The sequence below is a fragment of the Excalfactoria chinensis genome, chromosome 2, assembly GCF_039878825.1.
Source record: "Excalfactoria chinensis isolate bCotChi1 chromosome 2, bCotChi1.hap2, whole genome shotgun sequence".
NCBI classification, from domain to species: domain Eukaryota; kingdom Metazoa; phylum Chordata; class Aves; order Galliformes; family Phasianidae; genus Excalfactoria; species Excalfactoria chinensis.
Genome location: NC_092826.1, coordinates 43,298,222 through 43,322,878, shown reverse-complemented (window position 1 = coordinate 43,322,878; position 24,657 = coordinate 43,298,222). Strand labels below are relative to the sequence as shown.

Genomic DNA, 24,657 nt, shown 5'->3' with positions numbered 1-24,657 from the left:
GCAGTAGTCTCTAGGAGGGAAACCCTGGAGGAAATTCTGCTTATTAAAATTGCAATTTTAGTTTCCATTAAAAAGGAGAATAAGACAACAGAAGATGGGCTGGCAAGACAAATTATTTCTTAATGTCAGTCGAGCTTATTTCAAATGAGATAACGTATCTACACCAGGTTGGGTTCAACACATTGTTGCCTCCTCAACTCATTTATCTAATTCAGTCATCTTGATTATAGCCTCATGGACCTTCATTTTCAGAGGAAGAATTTCGTAACAAACAACCTACACAACACGCTGATTACTGAACAGTTAATTCTAATTAACTTGGCTATGGCAGGAGAATTTTGATCAAGTCCTAGAATGCAAATACAGCTCGGTTATCCTGGCCAGATTTCTATAAAATCAAAAACTCACAGCAGAGTCTCCAGATGAGACATCAGAGTGATGGGGATCTAATTTAAAGAAACAAATGAGAAAATTAAAATCACAAATAATTTATTCTTCCGTTAGAACTGATGGAGTACAGTTTTAAATAGCAACGAAGTACACAGTGGTGGAAAATTGGCACAGAACCTACAAGCATTTCATTCATAATAATGCTCCTCATGCTGTAACTGTTCAAACCTTGATGTGTATTTCATAACAACCAACTCTAAGAAAACTGCATTTCCCTTAAAGAATGATGAACAAAATGAAAACCTTGTTTTCTGTCTCTACTGTCAGAGATATCAGGAACATCTTTTTGTTTTTTTTTTCCCCTTTTCCCCGACTCAACATGATCTCCAATTGAAAAAAATAAGGGTTTATTCCTGGGCTAATCGTAACTTTCGTCTTTTCTATAAAATTCCCCAGGAATTCCTGAACGCATACATTCCTGCACAAAAGAATATTCATTTATTTATCCGATATACAGTTGCAGGACAGTCCCAAAACCAATTTTTTTGTGTACTATGCTACTGATCAAGGTGCTGCCTCTATCTTGCATGCAACACTATAAGCGTTAATGCAGTTCAAAACAAAATTTGGCATTGACCTCACCAACAGGTTTTTATTTTTTCTGTTATAAAACATCCCTTGGTCTCATGTTAACCAATAAGAAAAATTGACACGCACAAAAAATGCCCCCTTCTCTAAAGTTATTAATTCCCAGTTAGGAAAGTTTAGATAGGTTTTACAAAGTCTTCTAGGCTATTTTGATACATACAAATTATAAACTAAAGGTTAAAATACACTTATACAATACAGTCCTGTCCTCCGTATTCTTTTTCAAATTCTTTGCATATTTAAGCCAGGTAAAATTAACACTTGTCGTTTTCTTTGTTATTGCAATTATTAAGAGGGATTACAGCTCGCTTATGCAAAGCTGCGACAAAACACTTGAGAAATACAACCCAAACATTTATCCTGTTACCCAAAAAATGCTGCAGAAAATTGTCAAACTATGTTAGAAATAGTTTTTACAAAAATGCTTCACTCAGAAAAATTGGAAAGCTTAAAAAATTAATCTTTGCACAAGACTATATTATACCGTCCTCAATTATGTTCCCATTTAGATAACTGGGATTCTCATTCTTTGTACATGAACCTATCAGTGATGTACAATGCTCTTCATCTTTTTTCACTGTTACCTCTCTCGTACACCATTTTGAGACTTACAGAATCAAGCACTTATCATGACCCTACCCATTTTAACAGTAGATTTTTTTATCCTGTCCAGCGAGTAGTGTACTGTCTTGCATATTCACCACAATGAAAAACATAATATACAAAATATTGCTGCTGTAAAAAGTGTGCATATCCCGTTCCCCCTACAAAAAAAATCTGTGGAAAAAATATTAAATTCCCATAACCTTCATAAACATACAAAGCTGTTCGCACCTTTCAGTCTGTAACAGTCTATTTGATATACAGTTCTCAACTCACTGCAAATTGCTATGTCACGTATTTTCTGTCCAATATTGCCATCTAGAGTAGAGATGTGAAATCAGCTTCTGAGAACCTACAGTCTTTTAACAATTAACCCATGAAGACCGCATACTGTAAAACAGCCACAAGATTTTTTCCAAAGCCTAGATGGAATGGGAGGTTTTCATCTCAGGAAGATGTCCACAGTGTTGAGAAGACAATATGGCTGCTAATAGATATTGCCTACCGGAATGTGAATACTTTTCACTGTTGGTAATTTCCATATTGACCCTAAAAAGGAAATTCAAAATAGATAATTAGACCACAAGGTATATTTCCCTGTATTAAAAGCTCAAGTCAGAACATTTTCCAAACAAACTATATGTTGAAAGTTGAACACAAATGACAACAAATGGCAAGCCGAGTTGAATGAGTACAGAGCTTCATCTCAGTAAAAATCATTTGTGTTTTAATACAACATGGTATCGATTTAAAGCCAGCCAACAAACCTGATCAGAATGGTATGACTCTGAATACACTGCTGTGAAATTTGCAGGACACCACAAAAAACAAAAGACAGAAATTACTGCCCACCTGGACTTCAAAACCTAATTTAAAAATATAAGGTCACCTAAATTCAAGTAATTCAGGAATATAACCTGTTTTCAGTGACACTTAAAAGCACTCATCCATCCAAAATCACAGAAGAGTGATACACGTAGCTCAAAAACCAAGGAATCCTGGTGAACACAACTAGTAAGCTTATCTTACGAGAATCAATTATTACGTATATCCAATTGACAAAATTAGCCTATTCTCTCTACTTCTTTTCACAGAGCATCACATAATGAAGAGAAGGCAGAAGTGAAAGCTTCATTGCTACAAGCCTACCGTGATCCTTCACCATAGCATTCAAGGTTTGCAGAAACAAATACTGCACTAAGTGCAGTCTCAACACTATTTCATGTTAAGTACCATCACAACGTGGCAATACTTTCAATTTCATTTTTACGTTGCAATATCAGTTTTTTCCATTGTAACATACCAATCAGGGAGAAAAATCTGAACAGCTGCCAGAGGAGAACTTAAGCAGCAGAATTCCTCTGAGAATGGCTAGCACAGAAATGAAAAGAGGTCTTCTATAATTGAGTTTTCCTGTCAAACTTAGACTGCACAAACTGGAAGACTACAGCATACCTACCTGTGCCATAACCAAAGAGTATTCACGCAGCTAACACTTTACGTATGAGAGTTACTGTTTTAGTACATACTTAGTTTATCTTTTAAATAACCAGGAAAAGTAACTGCATCTCTCCACAACAACATTGCAAGAGTTTGCCTATTTCTTCTTCGTTGTCTTTTTCAGTTTCTGTATGGAGGGAGCCAGCTGTTCTCCATTAGAAATGCAAGTAATTGGGGTCAATCTCACCTCCAAAAGCAAGTTCTTAAGAATTCATTTCTTATTCTACTGACATATCAGCATTTTTTTAAACACTAAAATTTCAACCAGATCTTAAAATATATTTAGCTATCTCAATTTTATTTATGCCAAGGAAAATAATGCTGTATGTTTCAACGACATTTCTGAACTTTTCATATTGCAAAAATTGTATTTTTATAGTATGTTCTATAGGAATAAAATCAGTTTCATTCAACAATTTTTACAGGACTCCTCAAGTACAACTTCAGCCTAGTGTTTTGATGGGTTTTTATTGTTTGTTTTAATAGAGATAGGAAAAGAGATAGGAAAGAAGCAGGTAATCTTCAGGTTACTTCTTTCTCACGTATTCCTTCCCACTCTTTAGAGGAAACCTGCACAAAAATGGTTTCCTATCTCCCCACACAGCTCTACAAGTAAGAAGGACTTTAGTTGGATGCCAGAGTTGCTTCTACAGCTTCAAGGACTACCAGATTTGTGTTTGTGAGAGAATCAATTAAACAATTCAGCATGAGATTAAAAGATTTAGGAACCTCAACTTTCAGATTTGTCATTTCATATTCAACTACAAAACAGATCAACTTGAAATTTTCAAGGTCTGCAAACATTGTCTGGAGAGCCTTACTTTGCCAAACTGCATTAAACTTTGCAAGCTCAAAATAGGCTATCTAAGCACACTTCTAGACAAACATTTCTGGATAACTCTACTGTTAATAAAACTCTTAAGAACTGTGCACACATGTCAGAGACTACATCCTCAAATTCATTAGATAACATGTCACAAGAAACCAAAATTATCCAATGAATGTTTAAGAATCACAACTTTCTAACTGAGTGAAAGAATACCTGGTCATATCCATAAGGCCTCTGCTGTGGTGGCTGCGGTGGCCCAGGCTGTGTGGGTCTGTATCCCCCATACTGCTGGCCTTGTCCTTGTGGATAATTGGGATATTGAGGTCCGGGGCCACCCTGGGAAGGGCCTAGAGAATGTTAAAATGGAAAAAAGAAAGAAAAGGGAAAAAAAATAAGACCACATAAGAAATCAGGAAGAAAATGGTACAAGTACTAGGTTTCACAATTGTGAAAAGAAGTATCTCTACTGTGAAATCAGGTCTTCTGTCTAAAAGCATTATCAGTGACAATGTCTCTCTAATCCTAGAAAGCACCTTAGCTGACAATGTCTGTTGTGCTCCAACCATAGAAAATTTACAACTTTTTTTTTTTCCTAATTACCAATGGATGTAGTTCCACACATAAGGTCACAGAACAGAGAAAAAACAAGATGTGACAAACCATAAACAAGAGCACTTTCCATGACTTAGGGAGGCTCACTCTTCTGCTGTATTCTACTCCAGTTCACAACTTCATAATGTGAGGAGCAGCCAAATGAACAACTGCCTTTAGTGACTGGACTGTCTGAAGAGACCAGCAATGCTGTATTGCCAAAAAGTCAGTTCTCAAACCACAGGGGGCAATCATAAATGAGATGTCAGGAAAGCAAGTTACATGCATGAAATGTGTGATGTGACAACCAGTAATTGCTACTGTTGGAAGAAAAAAAGGCACCACCTACATCCCAATCCTCTGTCACCTTAACTTTACAGGAACAGGATAAAGTGGCTTCAGCCTCTTTTGGTTGTAAAAGGAAGCAGCTCTTTTGTCAAGACAAACTTTCTGTCACAGTTCACAGAGACCAAGCCAGTCAACCAATGGAAGCTGTATGTTACCACCATCGGGCACTGAAGACATCTTTCAAAGAAAATCAAACTCATCCCCTCCTACCTTGGTAGATATGATGTCCTGTGTATTTCAGAGATACAAGCTACTTCAACACTGCCTGCTAAAAACTGGCAGACTCGGGAAAAGCTGTAACTCTGGAGAAGCGTTTTAGAAAAAACAGGTGTTTTTTTTTTAAATCACAAAAAACAAGTTACTTTTTATCAATAAGATGACTCAGTACAAGAGAGGGCTAGATCAAGCTACAGGCACTGGGTATTAAAACCACATCAGCCTGTAACTCTTTTGGTAATTGTGGATCTACAAGACAGTCAGAAAGACGACCAAGCAAAGATGAGTTCCTTAGCATATTACCATTCTCCTCAGGCCTCAGATCTCCTTGAACTATACAGCTTCTGCTTTGAACAGTGGAACAAAACCTTAAAGATTGATAATAATGACTGAAATGCTGATTTATTTTTGCAAATTAGAAAGCAATTAAATATTAAATTGAGCAAGGCTACTATATCCTAAAAAGTGCTGTGTTCATCTGACAAATGAAGCCTGGCTTTTATTTATTCATGGTAATACTTTACGGTTGATTTCTAAATATTCAGTAATAAATTGTATAAAATGAAATGGAATCTGTTAATTTGGGGCTTCAATGTCTATTTTTACTTTAAAAAAAAAAAAAAGAAAAAAAGAAACTAAAAGAGCATGATTTTGGGGTTTACAAAAATAGCTCCCACAGACTTCTTTATCCCTTTGCTCTAGTATTTCTTAACCAAAATACTCAGAACATTAGATTTTATTTCTTTACTTAATCAGAATAGAGAGCTAGACAGACCTTCATTCTGTTCCTATATTAAGCTTAGCAGAATATAAGTACACAAACGTTATTTTAGAACTATAATTTTTTCCATAACATCCAAAAGAAGGAAATTTTCTAAATGTCAGCGGATCTTCCTTAAAATTGTTTCAATGTAACTGGATTTGGGGCAATCTTGGCATTTTTCTACACAGCAAAGAAGTCACCCATGGACTTCCATGCATTTCCACAATGCAGGAAGTCTTAGCATGTAAACCTACCAGAAAGCTAAAGTTAAAACATATGTAATCAAGATTTCAGAGATTGCTTCTTAGATGTTGCATCTCTTAAGATAAATATGTACAGCTTTACAATGTACAACAGTAAGCAAAACAAGAGCAATATTTTTAGTACTATCTGCTGACTTAAAGTTTTCACAAACAGTTCACAAAAATTACCTACTATTACTTTCAGTTTCCTGTTTGGGAGTTCTCCTTGAATCTAAAGAACTTGTGGCAGATTTCTCATTCTTGCTATACTTTACACAGTTTGCACCATCAGCGCAAGCATTTGCAAAACAAATCCTTAGAAAACATCATAGGTAATGCTGCTGGTCATTTCTTTACTTGTAGGTACAAGAATTTCAATTGAATGATTCATTTGTGTTGGATGAATTTTAAATAGGGGTTTTGTTTGTTTGTTGTTTTTAAAGATTTTGTTCTAAATGCCATGTCCAGAGTTGAAGTAGTGTAGGTGAATCTTCGCCAACTTCATGCCCTCTAGACTGTGTTCACCAAGGACACAGAACAGAGCAGAGCTTTTCTAGTTACAGACACTTTTGAAAACAGAATGTAGACATGGCTCAGCTTTCTGTGCAACCAGGTTGTCCAAGCTTGCCAACAGATCTACTTCCAAACAGATGCTGTTCTCTACACTTTCTTGTTTTGATCCATAGAAATTGAGAGCATACAACTTCCTTGCACAAGCCCGGTCTTTCAACCCGGTAAAACCAGGTCAGAATAACATATGAAGACCTCTTAGTGTTATCTCCAACTACTGCCTGCACTGTCAGGTTCTTACCATAACCCTGCTGTTGTCCAGGATACCCCTGTTGGCCTGGATATTGCTGCTGTTGTGGTGGGTAACCTTGCTGTTGAGGTGGTCCTTGATATGCATCTTGCTGCTGACCATACTGTGAATTTCCTGTAAGATGATTGCGAGAAAGAAGAAACAACTGAAGGTGCTTACTTGATTAAATATTTTTCCTTTTAAGATGCACAGCCAACAACACAAGAACAAAATGAAAATGCAATATTGATTTCAAAAACTGAACAAAACAAAGAAAACTCAAACCAAACAGAAGGAATTCGGCCAAACAAACTGCAGTTAAAGCCAATTTTGCAAAGTTGAACTGCAGCACTTTCAGCATCTCTGCCAAAGGAGCACTGCATTTACTGGAACGTCACAGTCATAAGATCATGACTATACTAAATAAAATAAAAAAGACAAAAATTAAGGACAGCTACAAGAGCACAGACTAGCTACACAAGATCAGCAAGCTGTTTCCTAACGGCACTATAATTATACAAAATATATACACACACAAAAAGATTTAGAACTGAACCAACAAATTTATGTTTAAATAAAAATTTCCATTGAGATTAAAAAAAAATAAAAAAAATCTCTGAAGTGTTTTAGTCATTTTACTGTTGTTAGAAATGGCAAATTATGGTTATATATTTTAGGTGTTTGCAAGAAATTACTCTGAATGCTTCGAGTTCCCTGCAATTCTCAAGACAGCCAGCAACTAGTATTCTACAAGAGCTTTGCATGGGTATAAGTTGTGTTGTGCAAGAATTTTGGTTCCCGTTGCGGGTGGGGGAGGAAAGGGAATGTATGTGCGTATGTGTGTGAAGGTATATAGATACCTCCTTCGTAGTAATGTTGTGAGGAATCCTCATAAGGCCTATCGTAGCCTTGTTCAGGATACGACGGTTGCTGATAACCGTAATCATTATGACCTACATCAATTCGACAAGAGACAGGAAGAAACGTTAATGGCCTCTGAGTGAAAACCCTAAGAATATTTCATTTCTCAGAAAAATGAAAAAAAAATTTCAACTGGATATACATGAAAAATATTTTTCAATTGTATTAGCCAAAGTTTTATTAATATGATTTTCTTTCATATTGAATTAACATGTGACAGGAAAAAAAAAAAAAGCTTAAAGCAGTAGTTTTAGCAACATCACAGCAAAGGATGATCTTAACCTTCTGATAATCCTTGTTGGGGGAAAAAAAGTACTTTATCTTTCACTCAAAAAAAAAAAAGCATTTAGGCCTTTCACATGTAAATAACCTGAATTAAATTAGAATGAACAAAGAAAGCAATTATCATACTTTGTCTAACACCTGTTCTGCTGATCTCCAATTCGAAAGCATATGCTAAAAGCAGTGTGAAATAGAACAAATAAAGCTCAGCGAAGTTATGGATTACAGTCTACATTAAATTTTGCTTTGAAGTGACAGAAAAATAATATTCCCAAGCTCGATTTTTCCCTACAAATGTAATTCCTACAAGCCTTAGTGAACTTTTCCTCCAGTCCTGAGTAGAATCATTACAAACAAACTTTTCTATTCAGAGACAGTAGGTATCTCCGTTTATGGAACCAATACATGCAGTAAGCACCCCACCTGTTTGCTGCTTTAAGAGTAAGTACATGTGACAGATGAAAAAAATACAAGAACATATCGCATTGCTACTCTGGTAAAGAAATGAAGCTGAAATTTTGTTTAAATTCTGAATAAAATGAGATCAGGTATCTACTATAGAAGAAAACAGTATAAAAATAAGTGGTCTTTGCAATTACTTCTGGAACTGTACAATACTTCATGGAGGTAACCTAATAAAATACACAATCATTAACACAAAGCTTATAATACAATCTCTAGGTCAAGAGAAGTGTGATAAAGAGACAGTAATAAAGAATGAATCTTTAGAAGGAATAATTCTCAGTGAATTCTTCTGTTCTGCCACAGATCTGTCAGTGATTATGTCCAATTGCCTTCACTATAGTAAATATACTCTAATCATTTAAAGGTCACATTTATAACATGGAAGTTCAAAAACAAAAGTTTAATAATGATGAGTTATTCCCACTGTAAAAGAGCTTTGCACATATGTATCCAAAAATAACACATGTAAACTTATATACGCATGGCTTATTGTATCTTAAAATCTATTCAATAGAAATGAAAATTCAGACAACTAACCTGTGCCCTTTTATTTGCAATGAGTAACAGCTCTGACAATTACACTGTTTAGCTTTGTGTATGTTTGTGAACTTCTTAAGAAAGCATTATACTGCACATACTATTCTCACTGCAGTCATGACTCAACGTTTTTGTTCTCCCAGTCTCTGTTCAGTCTAAAAACAGGTCAATTGCGACTTTTCTAACTTAGAACAGAAAACAATAGCCTTTAGCACTCTAAACTCCAAGAGGTAGGAGGACAGATTTATGCAATTCAAAGTGATGCCCTTGCCTTGAAAGCCCTGGGGGGTGGTAGGGGACTTCTTAAGAGGATTAACAGTTACAAGATCCTCAGGGCAGGGACCGTTCAGTACCTTTGCGAAAATTACACTGAAGGCCCATACCAAGAGCAACAAGAACACATTTGAGCGACATGACAACTATGCACTACGTTAAAAAAATATTTACAGAAAAACACATTTCTTAAGCAAGTTTATCCATTTCAGTAGAATCTTTATTAAAAGGATATCACCCCCTCTTTTATTTATAACGAAGCTATGATTTAATTCATCTCGATTGTATCAGACATACTAAAGATCCCTCCTTTCAGATATACCAATTACAGATTGTTCACTTTGAAATATTAAAACTGTTGTTATAGCTTCAAATGGGAGTATTATAAATTACATACTCTAAATTGTAAAATTAATTACATATTGTAACTAAAACTTTAAGAACAATTCTGAATTTGGAAGCTTTTGTAAATGTGAGGTATAATATTCCATTACTGCTCTTGCCCCATTCCCTAATTTTGGGCATATCTGCATTAATATTGGGCAGGTATAGAAAATGGGAAAGTCAACATTTATGAGAGATTACCATCAGGGTAATATTGCTGGTTCATGCCTTCTGGAGGACCTTGTCCACCATGACTGTATTGGTCCCCATAATAGTCTTCCTGGCCTGAGTACTGCTGTGGTGGGCCTGAAAAACCACAACCAGTCAATAGGTAAATAACTTGTTTTCTCTATTATAAAGCCTGCTATTTTCTGATTTTATTATGAGAAATATTTCTCAAATGTACTCCCCACCCACACTGTTGCATTTCGGACAACATATGTAATCTCTTTGACTTAAAAAACAACAAAAACATCTCTATATATTTTACACACACATACAAGCATACAGTTGTTTGGCTGCATCAGATTGAGTACATATATATATATATATATATCAAACTTCAGTTGTGAGATCATTTTGGGAACACATGTATAACAGCACCAAGTGTTAAAAACAAAGTTACTCTTTTTTAAAAGGACTGGGGGGAAGGATAAAAAAGGAAAAAAAGAAAAAAACAAGGCTGCAGAACACTGTTCCCTTTTTACAACTGAACAAATTCAGAATCAGGCAGGTACTTCACTCCTTTTCTATACCCATCATTTTAATATTGAAGCAGAATCTGCATCAGCACAAGATGCAGTGTTCTAGATACTTTCTGTCAGAAAGAACACAAAACAATAGAAACACTTGCATTCAAGTTTAACTGCGATACCACTAACCTGTTGCTACAAGAAACAAAAAAAAAGAGTCTGCAAACAAAGTCTGTAACTGGAACACCCAATGATTCCACTGAGATTTGGTGTAAGCAAGAAAACGATTCAAAATAGTTTTCAGGCTGGTTATTTAAAATCAATGTAAGAACACTGAAGTGAAGTCCTACCTTGCTGTGGCGGTCTGTACGGAGGAATCTGTCTCTGACCCATCATGTGATTGCCTTGGTTAACTTGGCCCATCATTCCCATAGGTGGTTGCTGTCCCTGGTAATGCTGGCCACCAGCCTGTGGCATGTTGTACTGCTGGGAAGGAGGCTGCTGGTGCATCATTGGACCTATAAAAGAAAAGTAACAAATATGTCTTCTGTAACTCCACCTTAAAAAGCAGATCAAAAAAGTCTCTACTTTCAGTTCTTTCATGCACATCGGTTGTTTCTGCACCTACGCAAATACACACAATGAATTCAGTAACCAAGCTATGAAAGAACTCGTACTACATAGGACTGCTTTCTAGACTTCTTTTTCTTTGAACCACAGATACAAATTTACTCATAAGCGAATAACTGAAATTTCCTTCATTCTTCTATGTTTGTTTAAAAAAAAAATCTGCAAAGAGAATGTAGATATACGTATATGTAGTTATAATACCTGATGATGAAACCTTGTCTAGTTGTGGAAACGTTATTTAACACTACAAACTCCTTGGGGCACAGTTTTAATATACCTTTAGCTGTTGTTATAGTCCATGAACAAACCACCTAGCTGTTATCACAAAATAAACAATTTTATTTAGCCTTTAAAGACAAACTACTTGCATAACTGAGTCAGACAATCATGCAACAGGCATTATGCAAAAAGACCCACAGGAATATATGCACTGACCACCACACAATAGTCTCACACAGCCTAGTACAAAAATCTTTCAGTACCAAGCTGCTGAATCGCGGAATCACCAAGGTTGGTAAAGACCTAAAAGATCATCCAGTCCAACCATTCACCTATTACCAAGAGCTCCCACTAAACCATGTCCCTCAACACAACATCCAAATGTTCCTTATGTCCAAATGTTCCTTTCTAAATTTCTATGAGCCACAGAAAGAACATGAATGATCAAGTACTGCCCATGTTTTAATCAACCAAGAAAACCTGGTTAAGGCTGAATGTGTAGTCACGTTAACCAGTAATGAAAACAGACAGCTTAAGAGTGACCCACTGACACAGTACAGCAATGAAATGATAACTGAGCCATTTCATTTGAATGTAGGTTATGCTGAAAAAACTTTTAATAAAGAATAGCTTCTTCACTTCCTCAGAAGAGTTATTTCAGCATTGAAATACGAGAAGAGCTGTGACAAGGAACTAAAGTTTTCAAACAATCTATTTTCACAATATGCCAACTGAAAAAACTAATACACTTTGTAAACAAAATTCATTTTGTAAAGGTAACTGCACAACTGTATGGGAGATTGGTAATCACAGCCTGAACCTCTGATTAATCAGCTGAGGCAAGTGTGGGGTCAGCTGTGGGAGCACAGGTGAGAGTGATGTAGCTGTGCTCCCGGAAGGGGTGGAGCTCGACTCCACCTCCTCTGAGACCTCATTTAAGGGCTGACCCTCACTGAGGTAGCATCTCTTGGAGATTGCTCTCCAGTGAGGACTGCCCCAGCTTCTTCAGCTAAGGCACCACCACTGGTGAGTTTCCCTTTGCTTATTACTTCTGTATGTTTGTTACCATCTTTGCTACCATCTGTATATTAACAACCAATACAACAACAAAGAGAAATTACACTCACTGAAAAAAAAACAAAACATCAGACTAGACCAACCACACCTTGTCTCCATTTCAAGAGGGGAAAAAAGCAGTCATCTACTTGCACTGTATGCTAGTTTCCACCACTGTGTTTCTCTTTCACTATTTCTGTTGTTAACACGGTGCTAAAGCACTACAAAGTTCTATGTAAGACTGAAGTGCTACAGAACAAGCTAGGTACAGTCAGTGCCAACAATGGACTTACAGATGGAACGGAATACGAAGTCACTTAGGTCCTCTCTGTGTGGGGGTACGAGAGAAAGTTAAACCAAATTAATGGTATGAATTCAAAGTGTGTTAAAGCCATTAAACGCCTGTGTGGAATTTCTCAGTTAGAAGTGAAGTGGCCTTAGTTCCATTAAGCTTCATTTTCCTCTGAAGACAAATACTGGCCACTCTTTAAATGATCTCGTTCTGCTTCTACTCTTCGGGGTGACAGTTTCCATGTTCTGATACTAAAGTTTTAAAAAAAGGTTTATATTTTGGTACTATAATTATTTTTCACTTAAAAATATGTTCCATTTTGATCTTCTGAACAATGAGGTAATTTAGATCATTCCGTTTCACTGCTTTTCTGTTTAGAGATACAGAGAAAAATGAGGCAGCCTTTAAAAAAACAAAAAGTTCTTGCCATAATATTCCTGGATCTCAAGAAAGCTTGTTAATTAACAATATTAATATTAGTCACAATACAATGTGATAAAATGTGTTGGGTCCCCACGGTGCAATGTAGAGGTTTTCTGTTTGCTTTTTAAATTAGAACTTCATTAACGCTTTGTAGAGCCACAATGAGAATTCACTGCCCTGTATCAGTCTGTGTGTTGTGTTAATAACTGAGTGCCTGGCTTCCTTCCAGTTCGGTTCACAACTCCCTCTCACTACGAAGATAACTAGGAGAACAACCATGGTCTCCATCATCTCACACACCAAAACAATTTTATGCAGAAGTTTTGAGGGGCGGGGGAACGTTGTATTTTCTTTTTCTTTTGAAAAGGCCTAAAATGAAGCTACATTTATTCATCTACAATGCTTATATGACAAAAAAGCCTGACTAAAAAGATACAAGAAAATAATAATATTGTAGGGCCAGGGAAGAATGTGGCTAATTTCAAAAACACCAAATGTAGATCTATATCATGCTTACAGAGTGAGTGAATGTATGAAGGAAGTCAAACAAAAGGTGGAAACTGAACTATTCCCTGTAAAATTTAATTTTAAAATGTTATCAAAAGTAGCTTACATTATCAGGCTGGTCTGATGGTTGGCAACCCTGCATGCAGCATGGGGGTTGAAACTAGATGATCACTACGGCCTTTTTCAACCCATCTGTGATTTTAAGATGCTGCTCAATTCAAATAGTCTTCTGCACCTACCAATAAAAAGCCTGTTCCTATTCCAGACACATTTCATCAGGACTGATTTACAAGAAAGAAAAGGTATGGCCACTTAAGTAAATATAGGCTGGTTCCAGATCTTTTTAAAAATCCACCTAATTTTGGGGCAACTTCCTGACAAGAAACTACCTATGGAATCCAACAACCTAGCTATCGGACACACAAAGCAAATGGAGGAAAAAAGAAAAGCAAACCAGAAGCGGGGCTCTAGCTAAACCTAATAAATTTGGGAAATGCACTGAGGTGAGGATGAATGAGCTGCTGAAAAGTTTAGCAATTTAAAATGTTTGCTTAGCCACATTTTCTGCTGAAATTCAGACAGCTGGTGGCAAATGTTACAAAAAGACAACAATAACTGCTAGCATAGCTGAAACTTCTGGAAGAGAAGCAGAGCAATGAGGAACCACACTCATATGGCTCTGCTGTTCCAATCCAACAGCTAAGGGAAAGGCTGGCTATAATAGGAAAGTAAAACAAGCTGTTGTTTCTCCAGTCTTCAAAACTATGTATGTTTTGTTGCTAAAAAAAGAGTCCCTTCTTATGGCACTTCACTGTGTGCACAGACATCAATTAAGCTACTGGATAGTCTCATTCAGAGTATTAGCAAAGCACACCATGCCAGGTGCTAAATCTCACTTTGGAGTCCACTACTGGACAAACAAAACGTAAACCTAGCAATGCAGCAGCCCTCAGCAACATTTTGTTTGTTGTCATTGTTTTCCTTAAGGATTAAAAATAAATAAATACAGTAAATACTTACTTTAGAATATACATGTTGATAATTCTTGCAAAATCTAGGTCAGGAACTCTATCAAAGGGTAAATTCAGCATCCATTTACCTCAAGATTCTTGATAAAGTCTAGTTTCTCAAAGGACTTCCAGGATATATAGTTTATGCTACTCCTAATATTGGGCTGCAATTAAAAGCAGTCAAAACTTCTCCACACTTGCTTTCTCCACAAAGTTTTTCTTAAACTGAAACATTATTTAAGGTGTCATTTAAGGAAAATAAAAAAGATAAAAATGTCATAAAAAAAAAATCCATTAGTTACCACTGTTGCCTTTCACATCTCTTAAGGAACAAATGTGATAGAACTGTGACATCTGTTTGTCTTTTATTTTTCATGACAGGAGAACTGCAGTGTCATCCACAGCTAGACATGCCACAAAGCCAGCTGTAGCACACCAGCACTTCAGAGTTTAGAAGCCATTTTCTTTTTCCTGAGTACGTTATATGTCCAAAACTTTGAGACTGTCCTGCTTACTTCATGGCACCTGTAAAGCTACTGTAAAGCAGTTCAGGTACTGAAATGAACAGACTTTGCTTCTGTGGGAATGAACACACAGCAAGAAATTCATAAAAGCTCCTCAGCATCACAAAAGAGTTTATCCTGATCTGTCATATCCTGAATATGTTTCTATTTCAGATAACACTGGATGTTCCCATCCTTCCATTCCTTTCACTCTATGGACAATTAAAGGAGATACAGGATTCCACACCAGCCTAGTCAGCTGTCTCTGTGATCTATTCATATCCGCTTGTAATTCAAAGAGCTCTAAAACCTGATGGAATGTTTCTAAATTCACATAAATGAAAATGTCATTCAAAAAATCCCAGTGTCAGACTACACAACTGGTCTTCTGCAAGTGACTGAGTCAACACAACATTCTCACATAGGGTTCAGCTGTTAAAAGGAAACAAGCCTTGCTCTCACACCCCAAGCAACGTATAATGCTCATTAAATAAGAACTGAGGGAGTCTGGCACTTGATTCAAGCTCTTCTTGCATGGGAACAGGATCTAGCAGGATGATCTGAGAAATAACACTGCAGAGACTGTCAAACTATTACTTTGTTGGTCCTTACTCTTAAAGCATTTGAGCTATGAATCTATGACTGTAGAAGATCTTTTCAATATAACTAGGAGGAATTTCCATATTTGTTTTGGGATTGTGCTTACACCTCCCTTCTGAAAAGTCAAAAACTGGCAAGAGTTAAAGAACTGCATTCAACTTAAGTCGCTTCCCATACAGAAGCGGACATGCATCTACAAAGAAGCAGCTTTTCCCTAGTCAATCAGCTCCCGTTGCCTCCTGTCCTTTCTGAAAAGGTAGCCAATATTCCACGCATATGTCCCAGGCTGATACAGCAGCTTTCCAATCAAGTCACCTGCAGAATCTTCCCTTAAAACGTTCTTCTTCTTACATCAAATATTTTTTGTGTGTTATAGTGCCATCTACTACTATATGATAGCAGCCTTTTTTCTACAAGTCCTGGCCTCATTCAGTAACAGTAGATATTATGCACTGAAAAGCCATTCAGTATATTGTTTCCTCCTAATTGTTCAGTGTGAGATGCCATGCCAATTCAAATACTGCTCCAAAGACAGAATTATTAATTTACTCATGGGCTTTCTTACAGTATTTGTAACTAAAATGCCTAAATCTTCATAATGAAAATACTTTCACAACACTCCTGTGAAATGAGATGCTATCAAAATCTCACCATCCAACTCAGTCCTAATCAAGAAATCAGAAGTTACAATCCACTTACTAACTTGCAGGGGAACTGACAGATTGCAGCTTGAACTGGTGATAGAGGCTGAAGAGGCGTGCCTGGCCCAGGGAGCACACTGCTTGCACCTGTGCTACCAATGTGATGAGAGAACGTGTGGACTCAGGCTGTGCTTGTATAAAAGCCAGCCACTGAAGGGAGAGTAGCTCTTGTACCTCGGATACTTCCTCAGAAAGAGTGCAGCATGGCTAGAGAAACCCTTCACCAGCTGAGTGAGTTTAACTCTTCTTTCTGCATACTGACTGACACGCAACTGTTGGCCTACCTGCAAATACTGTGCCAGCTGTCACCAAGAATCTACCAGAAGCGCTTCTGATTCTTTGTGAACAGAATGTACCTTTTGCTTTAATTGCATCCCAATGCAATTCCTAGCTGCTCATTCACTTAAATCAGAAGCCTGCAGTGAGTTCATTTGGCTAAGGCCCTGTGCTTAGCCAGACTAGACCTTGGCCACCTACTTTAATCTACAGCTATCTCACCACTCACAACAGACTCGCCTGCCATTCTTTCCCTCCTGCCTAGGAGCCATAAGAGGGAAAACACAAAAGTGCTTCCACTAATTTGCCACAAAAAATCTCACAACAAATAGAGTAGGAGATAGAGAAAAGGTGTTAAGTAAACTTGTCTGGGAATATTCCTGTATCAAAAAACTTACTACCAGTACATTACAAGCATGCACAGCTTCAGACGCAAGGGCATTTTCTCTGACTGATATTCGAAATTTTACTGATTTAGAGCAGTATTTTCATTGAAACAGAAAATTAAACTGCCTGATAAATTATGCTCCATTACTAATGAACCAGTTTCAAAGTCTTGTTCTAAAGCAAAGGGTTGGACTGGCTGATCGTTACAGGTCCCTTCCAACACAAACCAATTCATGGTTTACACACAAAATGCTCTACTTACTAATGTTTTTATGCAACGCTAATATTTTAAAGAATGCAGCTTTTCACCCCGCTGTCCTAAATGGCTCTCCGTTTCTGTGGAGCTTCCACAAAAATTACAGCCTTAAAGTATTTGTAAAAACCTGAGCCTAAACAGACAGAGGGACTTCCTGTGGCACGCACAGGCACTACTATCAGCTCATGTTCTAACAAGATATTTTGCTCTTCTTCTTGAACCTATCATTTGGTTAGACGTTGCTCTATTCCCCAAAGCCACTTCAGTACTATTATTTGTTCAGAACAAAAACCTTTTAAGTACTTTTCTGCTTAACTTCTAATGAGCAACTTACAAGTTTGATCGAGTACTGAAAATGCAACAGGGGAATATTACGAGGAAGTGTAAAGAATACAGTTTTGAGATGGAATAATCACTAGTCCAGAACTGTGAGATAGTCACACAAAGTAAGTTGTTTTCTGTGGAGCAACTTAGTTGATGGCTCCTTCACAAAAACAGCTGCATATTGATTGTCAGCTCTCTGCAACTAAGAAATTTTAACAGAATATGCAGGGCTTTTATTAAGCATCCTACAATGCTTACAAAATTACTCCACTGGGTACTGCATAAGATGCACAGGTAACCTGAGAGTTCTGAGAGTCAAAAATATTCACGCTTGTAATGATTTCCTCTGTGACATACCTACCTCTTTTTGATTTACTATTACAATTTAAGAAAAATGACAGTAAGAATGTGGGCAACAGAAGAATTATCAGACTTCCTGCTTTCACTACTGCTAAGAAAGCTTCAGAAATAGCTGGTTTATCTCGACTTATTTTTGGTTTCATATTATTTTCATCTTTCCTCTGATTTGAACCTCCCAGTGACGTAATGATCAAACAGATTGGTGCAAATTGCTCTGTTTATATACCTTGGAAACAAATGGCATCTATGTAACAAAGTGGAGCCTACATCTCCAATGAGATCGCATTGTGATAAGAACCTGTATCACTGGAGTATTATTTTGTTTTTCCTCCAAATGACTAGAAAGAGAATCTTAAAAGTAGGGGAAAATGTATTCTACAGCATCAGGAGACGAAACACCTCATGTCATACACTTGAGCTAATAAGTCTGAAAGAGGGAAAACACCACACAAAACCCAACTTGTTGTAAGCCTTGCTTCTGCAGTACATATTCTATTGGGTCATCTGCCTAGATGCAGTATAGAAACAAATGGACAGCTAAGCAGAAAATACTTCTGTTTTGCTGACTTGAAGACATTCATACAAATAAGCAGTATAAATACATTTTAATAATTCGGTCTGCTGTGACTCTAGTACAGTATTTTAATTCTGTGATGTCCTTGCACTTCACCAAGGACCATACTGTCAACAGTTCGTCCTATGTAAATATCCTAGATACAAAATTAGTGTTGAATTTTGCTATATACACAAGGACATCTTCTGAAAACAGAACCAGAAACAATCCTCTGCTCTCTACTGAATTTTATTTCTTACGACTAACAGACACTCTGAGCTAAAACAGCATGCAGGAAAGAACAAAGATTAATTAGGTACAAAAAATGTGAGGACTTCAATTTTTCAACTCACCCAAGAGACTCAAGAGCACAGATATATTTTTTATCAAGTCAAACAATAATAACAGTTAGAAGTGTAAAGTCTGGGAAAGTTAAACTGTAGTTCAAATTTACAAGCTATGGAAGCAGATTTAATCCCATCTTCTCACAAAACACCAGAAAACAGTGTCTGCAAACATAAAAATTCATCAGCACACAGGAGAATAGAGATGCAGAGCCCTACAAACATGGGACATGTGCGTTTAGGGAAGGAAATCGACAAGAAGAGTTCTGTTAAGAAAAATCTGAGTGAGAAGCTTCATTTTTGGCAGAAGAAAACAAGCACCTCATTTACCTTGGTTTGGTTGCATGTTCATGTTTGGTCTGGGACCATAGTTGCCCATTGGCTGTCCCTGGCTCATGGTCATCTGATTCTGCACTGGCATACTCTGTGAGGATGGCACTGAGTGATTATAGCCGCCCATCGACCCGTGGCTACTTGAAGGCATGTTCATGGAACTGTTTGTCATATTGAGTTGGTTAGGTCCAGGTCCTTGCATAGGCATATGGTTCGGTCCTTCAAAAAGAAAAGCAGGGGGAGAAAAAGGGTTCTATATTAAGCACTATGCAACAGACAAATACAGTCACATCAAATTACAAAACTAAAAAAAAAGGTATTAAATACAACATGCTTAAGGATGTTTATCCTCTTGCTCTTTTCAAGACATCTTCCTGAAATAAAGAAGCAAGCTTATTTTATCAAGGAAAGTGAAAAGAGTAATAAAGGTTTATTGCTCCTGCAAAAGAAGATAAGCAGAGATTGCTGAATTGTACAAAGACAGATCCACCACAAATGCAGGAAAGTCAGTAAATAGGACGATGACCATGACAGAGAACTACAGTTAGCAATACTGTCCATTCAGTACTTCCTGACTGCGCTACACAGAGGGGCAGGAGATATCGCTAACCACGTGATCACTGTGCTGAAGTAAAGCCAAGGTGAAAAAAAAGCTCCAAACTGTGATAACAAGCAACTATTACAGGACGGTGAGAAGACTTCTTCCTCTTTTTGTTTCCTAAGAAAATGAAGACTCGGGATTGGTGTCAGAAAGTAAGGGGGTGGAAGTGGTTTGGGTTTGTTGTTTGTTTTTTTACATTTCTTCTTAAAGGAAGAAATTGTCTAGAGCAGATACTAGAGAGCTCACCAAATACACAGTGGAATATGCTTTGAAAACCAGTAATATAAGAAGTGGAACAGGGAAGACAGAAAGAGAGAAGTTGTTAAGCACATAAACCAGCCCCTCAGGGAAATTATTTTACACTTAATGTCTAGGGGAGCATCAGAACAGAAGAAAGCACTCAAGAAACAGTGGGCAGAGGCAATATCAGGCACATGTATTTCTGAGATCAAAACCTGAAGTTTGTTAGTGTGAAGCGAGAGGAAAAGGACAGAGGTAAAGCTGAGATAATAGTATGGAAAAAACCTTGAAAATGAAAAATTAGAACACATTTGAGAAATAACTTTTTAATACAGTGTGCCGATATAATTCAGGAGGTTCTCCTGCATGTAAGGACACAACAGTTAATTTTTCTTAATGAAATATGAAGAACATGAAATGAGGAATATGAATGAATGGGACAAGAAGTGACTATCTGTGATTAAAGTAATTGCTTTCAATGCTTTACTTATTAGATTCTGTGTTAAACTAAAGTTAGTGGAGTAAGTATCTCACCTAACTAAAATTGAAGTTAACTCTCAAATGCTAATAAGACAACATCTCCATCCTGAGACTAAGCTGTAAGTGCATTTGAGACTACTTTTGTAGGAAGTGAAGAAGAATTTGGGAGAACTTGCTGGAGACATACAAGCACGTATTATTCAGGAAGGACACCTACCACAGCCAAGGTAAAGGTCAGAGCTGGTCTTATCTTTCAACTTTCTACTTGCCAAACAGGCTGAAGAAATCAGGGAGATAATCTGACAGCAGCAAAAACCTTTTTATCCAAATCCATGCACTACCCTTAATCTGAATCACAAATTCAAGGAATGCAATTCTTCGCACAAGATTATTGTTATTATTATTTTCAGATAACACCTATCATCTGTTACAGGTACAGGTGCATTGAATTCCACTACAGGCTGAAAAAGGCTTGTCTTGACCGTCTTCACCGCTAAGAGGATACAGACGCTTATCTGTCAGGGGAGGCAATTAAGGGTCTCAGCAGTACTTCAGGCTCTTTATTAGCCAGAACACAAATGTAAGAAAAATCACCCTTTGCCCTTTAGGTAATGGGAAAGGTCTGTGGCAGAACTTTTCAGCAGCTCGTGCACTGTTACTAGAGAGCTCTTTTAATCATCCCATCAGCCCTTCCACCCATACTTAGTCCTCTGGAAGCCCCTACTCAGATGAGGCCTACCAGAAATCCTTAGCTGGCAATTTTAAAAGCCTAAATTTTATTTCTTCCAGTCAACTTGTGATTTTTGACCCTGGATTCTCATGTCTTGCACTGAACTCCTTTAGGACAGACCATCTCTTCAGTTAAAGTTTTGTAACTGACTTCTATCATAAAGCGTCTTATGTAATTTTACACTAATTGCCCTATGAAGAGAAAGCGAATGTATACATTGAATAAATAATTGCAAATATGTGCCTACAAAAATACAGAAAGACTCACAGGCAAACTAGCAAACATTAAAGGAAAAACAACATGAAGATATCCACTTAATGAGATGATTCTCTTTCCCCTTCTCCAGAGTGTAACTAGGAAGCAATTTTAGCATGCCTTCCCAATATTAGAGATGCCCTCATCCTAAGCTGTTTATCTTCACATCCTCAGAGACGACCTTAAACACAGACGGGAAGGAACAGACATTCAAAAAAGGTATATGTTGGGAAGAAAGGCTAAATTAAAGCTTAGTTGGAAACTGTTTTTAAGCATTTGTCTAGGTGAATACCCAAACAAACCTATTTACCTTTCACATATCTTCATAAACACTCTTTTCTTATTCTATCTAATTACAAAATATGTGTGTTTAAGGAGTGACTTTCCTCCCCTGTGGCTCTGCAGTGAAGTCATTATGCTCACATTGTGACTTAGTAATCCTTCTCCTTGGAAAAGATCATTATAATAACAATAATATGATTACACTAGAGGGTCAAAGAGACTGATTTGTGAGAAGCAATGCTATTCTCCATGGGAGCTGATGGATCTTAGATGGATAGAAGACTCCTCAACCATAATATCTCTGCCCTACTTAAGGAGCTAGCATATATTGTTCTTTCTACTTCCAAGCACAAACAATGATCAACGCATATGATGAAACTGACTTCTCCTCTAGATCTTCTATTATTTACTTATTTCACAAGACTTTTTGATGCCACTGAGCTACTCTTTTCTGGAAAGCTGCCACTATCAGGTCAATTTTGTCAAGATTTGAATGCAAATTAGAAACCTTAGCTATCTTTATATTTTTAGCTACGGTTTCGCTGTGTTGATTGTCATGGAGCTTATCCTTGTGACCACTAAGAGGTGACTATACAAAGATCCTTTGATAGCAGTTTCCTTTCCAGGAAGAATCAATACCCTGAAGAGCTTTTGTATGAAAAGGGGTCCAGAACAAAAGCAATCCTGGGAATGTAATTTTAAGTTGAAAGCCAACTCTCACCGAAGAGGCAGTATGACTTTATGAGTGGATATTCTGGAAAACAGCCTCTCTATAAAGAAGCATGCTTTTACCAGGGCTCTCTCCTTTCTGAACTGACTGCTGAAGGGAATAGTTAGCCCAAAGCCAGTACTGGTAGGCATAATGTATAATTTTATCATCTTGTTTCATTGCTTTGTTTTTGACTTCTCAAGCATTTTCCTTTTTATTACAAAACAGGATGGCATAAAAAAGACTTAAAATTTATACCTAGAACAATAATCTGGAGGCTGTTTCTTTACAAATCCCTTACCATTCAATGTCTTCAATAATAAAGAACACAGAGGATTAGTGGCAACTAGTGACTTTCTGTACAAAAGTGATCTAATTATTTTTTTCCTCTTATATGTACGGAGTGAGTTTTGAATGTGGGTAAAATGTATCTATTTTATTATTATCTAATTATTTAGTTGTGATGATTTCACATTATCTTTTTATGGAAGGATTTGCATTCACTCAGCCACAGGCCAATACCTTTCCCCAGTAAGCCTTCTAAAGCCAGCTGTACTGCATGGTTTCAAACAGACTAAATTTAGCCAGTTCTGTTCATCAGAGGAATGCTGTGTGTCAGCTACATCAAAGCCCAAGGGCAGCCTGATAAACACTGAATACAGGTCACGTAGCTCTGTAGCTAACAAACTCTAAGAGAGCTCGTACTCGGGGGCATTCAAAGCAGTTTTGTCATCAACAATCTAGTATCCCCTGAGCCCCCATGTCGTTCCAGTTGCTAAGCAACGCTGGTGTTAATGTCTTAGAGGAGAAAAACTTACCAGGCATCTGGCCGTTCATCTGGTTCTGCATGTGTGGCGCAGGAGGGCCCCCACCTACCAGTCCATCTGAAGACATGTTGTGCGAGCGCGGGGGCGGAGGGGGGCCGCTCTGACTCATCCCTCCTGGACCCATAGGCATATTCTGTGTGGGTGGCTGGAAGGAGACAGTTTAGTCAAACAAGAGAAGCAGTTAGGCTGACAAATATATTATATGTACATATGGTAAGGCAGTTGCCTATATCGCTAAGCGGTGTATGAAAAAGCACTGAAAAGGATTTCTCGCTTTTTTCCGGTATGTTTAACTCAGTATTAATTTGGGCAAAACATTTAGTATTTCCATCAATTTTACATGAAGTATTGCAAGCGGACAGCACCACGGTACCTTTGAGCATTGCTTTAAAATAAATAAAAACCAAATCAATGCCTCATTAAAAAATTATATCAGAACAGCCTAAGACTGCTAGAATTACTCCCTCCCACACAAAGCTTTCCCTCAAAGCAGCGTTTGCTCAACAGACAAATAGCTCTCCAGTTATAATTCTCTCCTATCAACAATATGCTGCTGTTAACAGACCTTGCACCAGGACAAAGCAGGTACAACCAGAGATGAAAGCCTCTAAATGCTCATAGACGAGCAAAAATTTGCACCTGGGTGTGGTAAAATGTTTGAGATCTCTTCTCCTCTCTCCCCTGAAGCACTGAAGGCCTAGTTCATAATTTTGTGCCAAACACCCCCTACAGACTGGAAGCACATTAGTGCTGGCCTCCAAAGGTCCAGAGACAGCTGCCTAGAAAGGATGTTTTTGGCAAATTTCCTAATGAAATTGTGAGGAAAATAACTGAATAACCTTGAGAGTTCAAAGAGGGAGAGCAAGAAAAACAACAAATACAAGGGGGAATTTACTATTAGGTTCTACACTCGGCAACGCAAGGAGGCACAGAAACTGCCAGTAGGCAGTTTCGTTTTCCTATTAAAATCTCCTGTGAGACTGCACTATTCTCCTCATGCACCTTAGCCAAATGCTTCCAGGGGAATAAAAATTATCCGAGTCAGTGAAAACGTTGGCCTCTGGCTTTTGAGAACCCTATCTGAAAAGTTCATGCAAACTCCATCCTGTAAGATAACAATGGGTGTATTTTTCCACAATTCTCTCCACAGAAAGAACCCAGAGAGAGAACTAAGTCCTTACCTAGTACAGCCCCCCTCATTGCTAAACCTACTCATGAGGATGTTCATAATGACAAAGCATAATATGGTAAAAAGAGCAAGTCTTTATACTCGAGT

General features: G+C 37.5%; 1 protein-coding gene across 3 annotated transcripts in view; it reads right to left on the bottom strand.

The window, feature by feature from the left end:
- Positions 1–472: 472 nt before the first annotated feature.
- Positions 473–24,657, bottom strand: part of SS18 (SS18 subunit of BAF chromatin remodeling complex) — a 39,890-nt gene continuing 15,705 nt past the window's right edge. For 2 of the 3 annotated variants that reach the window (XM_072329308.1, XM_072329307.1), the window contains 8 exons: positions 23,373–23,526; positions 19,255–19,476; positions 10,834–11,001; positions 9,993–10,097; positions 7,790–7,882; positions 6,942–7,064; positions 4,184–4,317; positions 473–2,190 (listed from right to left, as the gene is read on the bottom strand). In XM_072329308.1, the coding sequence (XP_072185409.1) occupies positions 2,164–2,190; positions 4,184–4,317; positions 6,942–7,064; positions 7,790–7,882; positions 9,993–10,097; positions 10,834–11,001; positions 19,255–19,476; positions 23,373–23,526 (1,026 nt within the window). In that variant the 3' untranslated portion in view covers positions 473–2,163. The remainder of the gene's footprint in view (positions 2,191–4,183; positions 4,318–6,941; positions 7,065–7,789; positions 7,883–9,992; positions 10,098–10,833; positions 11,002–19,254; positions 19,477–23,372; positions 23,527–24,657) is intronic. The other variant, XM_072329306.1, reaches the window with a different exon arrangement.